The sequence below is a fragment of the Bactrocera latifrons genome, unplaced genomic scaffold, assembly GCF_001853355.1.
Source record: "Bactrocera latifrons isolate USDA-ARS-PBARC rearing strain unplaced genomic scaffold, ASM185335v1 scaffold_342, whole genome shotgun sequence".
Classification (NCBI taxonomy): Eukaryota; Metazoa; Arthropoda; class Insecta; order Diptera; family Tephritidae; genus Bactrocera; species Bactrocera latifrons.
Window position 1 is genome coordinate 51,089 of NW_017536982.1, and position 10,350 is coordinate 61,438.

The window sequence follows — 10,350 nt, forward strand, 5'->3', positions numbered from 1 at the left end:
CCGCCAACGCAGAAAAGTGTACTACGCGATAGTACCTCAGTCATTCCGACATGATATTATATAAATTTTATAATACTATATTATCATAGAGTTTTAATTATATGTATTTAAATATAAATCACATATTATACATATACATACTATATGTAAATGTATAATATGTGGAAAAAGTTTTCACAACTCAATTATAACTTAAAAAATGTTAGAAAGTATTTTTTATTATAATTAATGTAGAAAAAAGGATCACGTAAAATAACAACCAAAGAAAAATCGTTAAGAATCCTACATATTAGGTGTTTAAGATGTGGCAAGGCTCGTTYTCCTCATAATTGTGAACAATCTAACCTTTGCAACGCCGAGTTCGCTAAGTGATTTTTAAATTAATAAATTTAGGTGAAATATTACAAAATAAAATTGAAATGTGAACTTATTTCAAAGTTTAGAGTGTATATAAATATACAGAGTGAAAAACGTGAATAAATTTAACGGAAGATACCTTGTGTTATTAGTGCATACCGTGAAAATTTTAAAAAATATAAGTAATTTTTATATTATTTTTGGATATTATTATTCCTCCTCTGGAGAAGCTTCCCTATAAATGGGGTATATACGGAAATTCGGTTTTTTTACCCCTCCGCCAAAGTAATCGGAATCGTGCCACATGTATATATAGTATATATGTATTACACTTTGGTTTTTTACACAATCCTCCTTGTTTTTGTTGATCAAAAACCAAGGGTTTTACGAGAAATATGAAAATGTAGGATTTGAATATATGTGTTATGACATAACGCAATTAATAATACCACTCACTTTGATTTCCGCCCAGGGGCTTTTGGGGATAATAAGAGCCTGTATGTGCCTGTGCTTCTTTCTCCAATCCAAGTGCTGCTGGTTGTTGTTGTGATTTACTGGTGGCTTTGTTATAAATTTTGCTTTGTTTTTGTTTGTGAGCTATTTGTCACAATATTTCACTGCACTGATTATTCCGTTATATCATATGTTATGTGCTTCTATTTTCACAGCACAATTTTTTCATCTCACTTATGCAGGTATAGAACCTTTTTTTATGTTGTGCTTTCGGTCACTTCCGCAACTCTATTATCACTTTTCACTTTATATATATATATGTACTTATACTTTATGGTATATTATTTTTCGCACTKCACTGTTTTTTGTAACTGCACGTTTGTTCACTTTTTATATATTATATATACATAAGCACATGACAATTTTTTTTTCAAATATTGTCACCAGAGTTCTTCTTCTATTTAAAATTTTTTGTCACTACCGGTTTTTCCCCCAAGTTTTATCACCAACGGTCTTTTTTTGTTTTTCCAATTTGTCACCACCGTTTTTTTTGCAAAATTTTCACTAGATTTTTTTATTTAATTAGTTTAGTTTGTTAACGCGTCACCGTGATTAATTTGTTACCGCGTGAGCGTGATTATTTTGTTATTTTGTCACCACTAGTGTATATGATGATGCGGTGTGCATGATGCCGATGTGTTGAGTATGGTGTGTGTAGTGTAGAATGCAGATGTGTTGTACATGATACCGATGTGTGTAGTGTGGGATGAAAATATGCTGCGCATGATGCCGATGTGTTGAGTATGGTGTGTGTAGTGTAGAATGCAGATGTGTTGTACATGATACCGATGTGTGTAGTGTGGGATGAAAAGGTGGTGTGTGGTGTATGTTGAAATGAAAATGTGGTGTGTATGATGTGTATGGTGTAGATGTGTTATATTAGGAATAGGGTCAGAAGCTCATTTAGCCAATGAGTTAAAATCGATTTTTCTTTACTGTAAAATATTAAATTCACATATTCAAGCTACATTTTACAGCTACAGTTTACATGTATCTCGTCATTAGAGCCCTAACGGCAGTACATTTGGAGAAATTCTACAATCTTTTATTTTGGTTCAAAATCGATATTTTGTTACTTCCATATGCTGGGCAATCGATATGAATTTCCTAGAAATTTAACTTCAGAAAATTAAACTAGTTTACTTATTTATGTTACTGGAGTCATTAAGGCAGTGCATTTGGAAAAATTCCACAATCTTAATATTATATAAATTAAAAAATCGATTTTTTGTTCTATATGTTTCCCACAGTTTTTAAAATATCGCTTTGAAATTTTACAAATGTCATTTGCTCTTCAAGAAGCTGTTCATTTGTCGAACTGCCGATATCGGACGACTATAAGCTGCCATACAAACTGAACGATCGGAATCAAGTTCTTGTATGGAAAACTTTCACATTTGACAAGATATATTCACGAAATTTGGTACAGATTGTTTTCTATAGAAACAATGTATTCTCCAAAGAAATTGTTCAGAKCGGCTCACTATAGCATATAGATGCCATACAAACGGAGCGATCGGAATCAATTCCTTGTATGGAAAACTTTCGCATTTGATTTGGTATCTTCACGAAATTTGAAACGGATTACTGCTTAAGGTAATAACATAAACTTCGAAATAATTGTTCAGATCGGATTACTATAGCATATATTTATTTTCATACAAACTGTAGACATATTTACTAAAAGAAATGTACCTGTGAAAGGTATATTAGCTTCGGTGCAGCCAAAGTAAACGATTTTTCTTGTTTATTATGATTTAAAATCGATTTTTTACTTCTATAAGCTGAGCATTCGAAATTAACTAAAAATTCAAGTTAGCTTACGTTTTTCTCGTTATATAAGCCATAACAGCAGTGCAATCGGAAAAATTACAAGTGAATCGGAATAATTTGGTTTAAAATCAATTCCTTTGTTACTTCTATATGATGAATTGCGTGAAAACATAAACTTCAGAAAATTAATCTAGCTCACGTTTCTCATGTTATTGTAGCCTTAATGGCAGTGTATATGGAAAAAATATCCAAAATATTCTATTCTGGTTCAAAATCTATCGTTTTGGTTTCTCCCATATACTGAGATATCGGTATCTAAATTGCGTAAAAAATTAACTTCAGAAACTCAAAGTAATTTACTTCTTTCAAGTTATTGGAACCATAACGGTAGTGCATTTGGAAAAATTCTACAATCTGTTTTTTTTTATTTAAAATCATTTTTTTTTTTACATTTAGATGCTGGGCAACCGATGTCAGAATTGCGAGAAGACATCATTATTGGAGCCATTAGAGCAGTTCATTTGGAAAAATTCCCCAATATTGCATTTGGAAAAATTGTTTACCTTTTTCACGTTATGGAAGCCACAACGGCTGTGCAATTGGAAAAATTCCATCATCTTATATTTTGATTCAAAATAGATTGTTTGTTACTTTTATATACCGAGAAATCGATACATGAGTGCGTGAGACTTCATACTTTCAAGAGAGTTTACTTTTAAGTGTTTACTTTTATTTATTTAAAAAACTTGTTTCTACACGGAACTGMTTTTMACGGAAATTGCGTGGAAGTTGAAATGCGGTGAGATGATCGATATAGATGTAAGGCAACTAATTACCATTTTTCTTACTGGACCTTGATCACCCAGAGAAAATCTGGAAAAGTCCCACATAGCAGAGAACGTATATCCTAGAGAAGGTTCACGATTAGAGTTAAGGAATGTACGCTTGCAATTCGCATATTTACAATGCRCAACCGACTTGGCATATAATTTATATACACACATTTACAACTGCGTCCGTAGCAGTGTTATAACCAAGAATTCAAATGAACCAAAAAAATCGTGTAATTGGTTTTTATTATGGTTATTATTATTGTATTTACTGCGCTCATATTCAAGTTTAAATATATAAAAAAAAATGTAAATGAAAATTTCAAATGTGATTAATAATGGCAGCATTGAGGATTTGACATCAGCTCTCTTCACGCGATACTGTTAAAATTTCTCCTTCTGAGCAAGCATTTTGTTATCCAATAATATCTTTACGTTCTCCGCTCCGTGGACCTTCTCTAAGATATACCTTCTCTGCTGTTGGTTTAATTACTGGATTATTTTTAATGAACATTTGAATTTTTAGATGGTTTAGATTTCATTTTAGTTAAATGAAACTTCTTCCCGGTTTCACAGTCCATACTTAAGTTGTGCTTAAGTCATGATAATGAGAGACTTAAGCAGTACTTAAGTAACAGCTGATTTTTGTTTTTAATGGATTTCAATAGAATATTCAGTTAATTGTCAAAAGAAGAATAATAAGAAATAAGAAATTATTTTTTGTGGAAAAATATATAATAGGATTTAGATTTGGGCACAACTTAAGTATGGACTGTGAAAACGGGCATTAAAATCTTACCTTTCCAACGCTATATGGTATGACATAATAAGAGGATTCTCTTTCTCTTGCAAGATTTCAGATTGTAAAAATCCTATACCGAAATATACAAGAGCACGAGAGTACCCATTGCAGAATAGTGATATATGAACGGTTGCTTCGGTCAATTTATTGTAAATGACTATTGTGCATGGCTAAACATGGCTCTTGGTCTGACATATTTTACAGCCCTTGGAAATATGTTTCAACGTGTGTTTGTTGTTGTGCCGTTGCATTAGGTTGAAAAATCTGCAACTGCACTGCAGATATACGACTAAAATGACATCTATTGACAAAATACGAAAAGACTTTGGACTACGCAATATATTGTAATAGTAGCAAGTCAAAGTTCGTATCATGCCAATATAATTCAAATATAGGAATTGATGATTTTTTTTTTGAGTATATGACTATTGAGCATTATTGAAATACAAGATTTACGCGATTATTCCTTAGTTCCGTTGGAACAAATTCTGCATCTATAAAAGATGTTGTTGCTTCAGTATCAACTAAGAACTTAGGTGATTTATTGCCGTCCAAATCTACTAAGCCATAAAAAAGTTTTGTACCGTGTTTATTTACATAAATATTAATTTTTCCCCCAGGTCATTAGTATGTGAAGATTGTTGTGTAATCTGGTTATCTTTTTGTTAATTTGTCAAGCGCTGTTTTAAAATAGATCTTGTTCCTGAATACAATGTGTAGTAGAGCCAAATTAAGTGAATCAGCTTACATTGTTCTAAGATGCATGCCTAAAGAATTTTTGACACTTGTTATGAATTTTCTCAGACAGTTCTGCATATAACGTCCTTTTGCTGATTTTATGATATTTTGATCTGACCTATGTGCCCGAATATAGTCACAGAGTGTAATCTAAATGATTTTTATATCATAATGAAATTGGCGTATGGATCTGTCAGTATGAGTCCGATTATATAGTTTTTGCAAAAGTTGCGACTCATCTTGTATCTAAAAAATTTTCTTTTAGACATTGTTTGAGTCGTCTCAATTTAAAGCAATATTATTCTCGTAAAAGAGATCACTTTCTTCTCCCTGGATTTTATGCTCATGGCTCTTGGAAATATTTGACCATAAGAAGTTTTGTCAGCTCGCCTATATAAAAACAGAACTTTTTAACTTCGTTAATGAAGTGGTGAAAACTTTTTATATCACTTGCACCTTGCATCATGTCGTCAGTGTCTGTACTGGCAATGGTGTATACAGGGTTTGTCCGGAAAATAATAGGATTGATTTTCTTCTGCCGCGACTTCGTTGAGGTTGCAAGAAGTGGGGTGTTTCGGTGGTATCAGGCCTTTTGGAGATCCGGGAAGTGGTATCTGACCTGATTTTTCCATGTAATTCACACTTTTTTGTATATATCTCGTAAATGACAAGAGCTATAGAAAAAATGTAGGAAAAATCGCTATCATTAATACTTCTCGAGATATTCGACTTTTTAAGTAAGGCTATGTGGATCTGATCGCCTTCCACTTGGGAGTGGCCAGAAACGATTCTTTTACAAATGACTCAAGCAGCTCACGACTTCCGGTCTTTGACCAAGTGTCCTCTCGGTGGCCTAAGAATATCCGTTTGAAGGCGAGCTAAAGTGAGAAAGCGAAACATTCCCCTACATAGGGTTGTGCGTTGGGTTTGGGACCCGCCACGTAAAAAAAAACAGCCCTAATGAAAAATTTTCAACAGCTTCGGATGAGAGACCCCCCTTTTGATGATGACCATGGAAACGAATTAAGGACTATGATTTGAGGGCATGCACCTGGAATGTCCGGTCCCTTAATTGGGAAGGTCCCGATGCCCAGCTGGTTGATGTCCTCGTGAAAATAATGGCTGACATCACCGCCGTCCAAGAAATGCGATGGACGGGACAAGGACAGAGACGAGTAAGTCCTTGTGGCATTTACTACAGTGGCCATATAAAGGAGTGTAAGTTTGGTGTGGATTCATGGTGGGAGAGAGACTCCGTCGCCGAGTACTATTGTTCACTCCGGTGAATGAACACCTAGCCAAAATTAGCATCAAAGCGGAGTTCTTCAACATATCGCTGATTTGCGCCCACGCCCCGACGGATAAGAAGGACGATGTGACCAAAGATGCCTTTTATGAGTGCTGGGAACGCACTTATGAGAGTTGCCCACGATGTCAAAATCGTGCTTGGCRACTTTAACGCCAGGGTGAGCAAAGAAGGTATCTTTGGCACTACGGTCGGTAAATTCAGCCKCCACGAGGAAACATCCCCAAATGGGTTGAGGCTGATCGACTTCACCGGGACCCGAAATATGGTTATCTRTAGTACTAGATTCCAGCATAAGAAGATACATCAAGCTACCTGGCTGTCTCCGGATAGAAAAACCACCAACCATATTGATCACGTTGTGATAGACGGAAGAATCATCTCCAGTGTTTTAGATGTCCGCTCGCTCCGAGGTCCTAAAATCGACTCGGACCACTATCTTATTGCAGCCAAGATTCGCACCCGCCTGTGTAGCAAAAAACGTACGCCATCAAACACAAGGAAGGTTCTACTCGGCTTGCACTCCTGTTGATGTCCTATTCGRTGTCTTCGCTGATGCGTTGAAAACTACGCGGAATTTTGTGGTTACCGCATGATGTGGTATGAAGAAACCATTTTCTTTGTGGGTGAAAGTTTGCTTGCTAACTTCCATGTGATCGAGAGCAATGTATTCTCGCATAAATGCGTTCATCAGCCGCCGCGCGAAGCTTCTAATYAGCGTGTCTAGTCGTTTTTCGTTGACGCATTTCGCAGTAAGAGATGTGTGTAAAGTGGAGTGAGCAGAACTTGGAACTGGTCCAAATACTACCCAACCAAGATGAGTGTTTAAAGCGCAAAGTTGCTCTGGAGAACCCTGGATGAAACGCTCCTGAAAGAGACCCGTTAGTACGTCAGCACCAAGTAGCTGATACACCGGACTGGGAGCGGYAAACATTGGGTCGGCTAACGACAAATCTTTTAAATGGCTCCAAGCGTCTTCGTCTATATGCGTATCTGGCGTTACGGAGGTTGTTGTCGGCACGACATAAGCTTCGAGTTTAAAGATAACGTTGTTGTCGAAGGCAGCCTGCACCTATACTGTTATATGACCCTTACTGTAGACTGCAGCGCTAGAACCAATTCTCCAGTTCGTATCTCCCCTGCACGCCTACGAAGACACATACGTTTTGTAGTGACATCGGTAATCCGACTCACCTGAGAGCCCAGGTCGCAAAGAGCACGACACGCGAATTGTCCTCCATTGTGATCAGTCAGGATGACCTTCGCAGTCGCCAGTACAATGGTCCGGTCTCCATTAATGAGAAATGACCCGACCTTCCTCAAATGGCACTGYTGTCGTGGGTATACCTGTGGCACCTGTGTTGAAAGTGTGCCCATGGATGTATTCCGATTGGTTATGTGACTGTTGGTGTCTTCCTCCATAGTCGGCGAATTGTTCGAAGCGTTGAATTTGCAGAGCATCGTATGATGACGATGCTGGCCCTTTAAGCAATCCCGCGATGTACAATCACGAGATCCACGGTCACTTCCAAGGGAGTTGAAACATAATGAGAGACTCCTAACTRTATCCCACCGTTCCGGTAAGGAAAGATTAACGAAACGTTGACACTTGTGTATTCGGTGTCCGTTAGCGCAAAGTTGGCAAACAATCGTAACCCCTTTCACTGAATGTAACGGCTGAGATGAGTTTACCGTTGCAACGTTAGCCTTAACGCGACGGGTTGGTCTTTGATGAAGAGTTGTTGTACCGTYCGTAGCCCCTTGAGGCAAATTGTTGGCACGCTTCTCAACAAATGTCAAAAAGTCCTGATACATTGGTATGTTGTTCGTCTGAAGGCTCATCCCCCACTCATACCTGGTTATTGTGGGCAATTTAGGTAGCAGAAGTGGCACCAAGAGGGCGTCTCAATGTCTTACCGGAAGATCCATAACGCTTAAAGCTCGCATCACATTTTGGACGGTGTCAACTAGTCGATACTCAGCTACTCAGCACATGGGATTCCACTAACAAGCGGGAATTATCAAACTGCCGTTTCATCTCCTGCCACATGTCTTCATAGCCGCCTGTATAAAATCCACCGACCATGGGTACGCTGTCTGCATTGACATGTTGGCGTAACTTGCTTAATTTATAACTGGAATCCAGATCCTTACGATTATGAACTAGTGCCTCGAACAAATCTTTGAAGAACAGCCAACTCGCTAGATCACCATTAAAAAGAGGAATCTTAATTGGATCTAATCGCATGTCCACTTAATTCGCCACAGAAATACCACCTCCACTAGCGCCACATATCCGACATAGTCGAATAGATATTTGTGTGTACAGCAACTCCGTAGCAGCCAAGCTAAAGGCTTTTGTACTTCAATCATATGGATCATCCAGCAATCAGCTGACTGGTATTGGTTTGTGTCCTTACTAATTACACGCAGGACTGCATTCTACAGAACTTAAATCTTGAATATATATCATTTAGTGATTCCATCTCCTTTATCCGTTTGTCAGCCTTTTCGAAAATTGGAAAATGTGTACCTTTCAACGATTTGCGTTGTTCCTGAACTAGTTCGGTAGTCAAGCGGATGGCCCTCGTGACCTGGAACCTGTATATATAGAGCCGCTTTGCAACAGACACTATAATTACAGCCTCTCTGCTTTTAAGGTCATTCTCTGATGCAATTCGATATAATATTATTGCTTTAATTACTGCTTGCYAATCAACGTATGTGTTGATATTCTTTATGTAATTTCCTGCGTTGTAAGCTAACTCAGCAGTATTCTTAACCGCAAAGACTTCTGCCTGGAAGATACTGCAATACTCCGGCAGCTTGAAAGATTGCTCCGCGGAATAGATCACGGCGCCCACTCCATTAGTAATTTCTGATCCGTAGGTGTATATGTTAAAGTTCGGTGATTCGCGTGCCCCTGGGCCTCTTAGGATGACTTCAAACCTTCTCTCCCAGATAAAACTTAAAGGTACGTGGTCCATTTTATCCACCGATATCGAGCTAAGTCGGAAGGTTCTTGTGGAAAACTCACCTAGTGCCACCAATATTGCAGCTGATTTCAACTACAATGTCAATTGGCGGTAGGTTGAGTAACCTTTCAAGTGTATCCATTGGAKGGATTCTTAGTGCTCCCGCTATGCAGAGAGTAGCAGGCCATTGCATTCGCTCCAACGGTTTTCCGTACTGTATTTCTGTCAAAAACTGCTCATAGGTTTATGACTGAACGTTATTCATCAGGCTACTAATTTTGTCTACGACCTCGYCCTTCACTAGTTCAGCTGTGTCGTTTGCGTACGCTATCAGTCTGGGGGCTGTTCCTTCAAATTTTCTCAGAAGTTTGTTTGCTACAAGTAACCACAGGAGAGGCGACAGTACACCCTTTTGTTGGCGACATCTGGTTTCGTTCAATTATGCATTAATCCGTCTGCAGCTTAGTAGAGCGATRCGATGATAGCTGGCTCTATCCCTTCTGTACCAKAACGATACACCATTGTAGACTTTATTRAATGCTCTGCTTATGTCTAGAAAGACGCCCGTGTATATTCCTTAAGCTCCTATAGCAAAGTACAGTCTCAGGGGATTTACTCTTCGTATAGGAATGTTAAGCTAAGGAATAAGTGAATAAGAGGTTAAACATATTATTTTCCACCAAAAGATACTTACAGAAGTGAAATCGCTTTTATGCAAGTCTATCTGAAAAACTTCATTGCTAACATCAGGCTTCTTCTCGAGGTTGCGTTGCATCTCCGATAGAGATCCTTCTTGACCTCTCGCTCGTCTAGCGTGTTTAAGTTTACGGTCCGAGATATAATCAATTCGCTTTCGAAATGGTCGGGATGTAGCTCCGGAATCTCGACAACGGTCCACACTTCCTTTACTCATTGCAGATGGTTTGTCAACGGTTGAGATAGGCGTGCCCGGGTCCCCATCGACCTTTGTAAGGAACCCATCTAGCAGCTTCAGCTTCTCTGTTTTCCAGCGCTTCTGTATAATTTGCTCCTCCATGGTGAGTTTTATTATCAGGG

General features: G+C 38.1%; 1 protein-coding gene across 1 annotated transcript; it reads right to left on the minus strand.

The window, feature by feature from the left end:
- Nucleotides 1–9,601: 9,601 nt before the first annotated feature.
- On the minus strand, nt 9,602–10,330 carry LOC108971443. Its single transcript, XM_018937497.1, has 2 exons — nt 9,989–10,330; nt 9,602–9,931 (listed from the first exon to the last, which is right to left on the minus strand). The coding sequence occupies exons 1-2, from the start codon at nt 10,328–10,330 to the stop codon at nt 9,872–9,874; spliced, it is 402 nt and encodes a 133-aa protein (XP_018793042.1). The 3' UTR covers nt 9,602–9,871.
- Between the last annotated feature and the right edge of the window lie 20 nt (nt 10,331–10,350).

Coding starts and splice junctions, on each gene's coding strand:
- LOC108971443 (XM_018937497.1), bottom strand. CDS start 10,330: ATGGAGGAGCAAATTATACAGAAGCGCTGGAAAACAGAGAAGCTGAAG. Junction 9,932..9,988: donor ATAAAAGCGATTTCACTTCT/GTAAGTATCTTT, acceptor CTTATTCCTTAG/CTTAACATTCCTATACGAAG.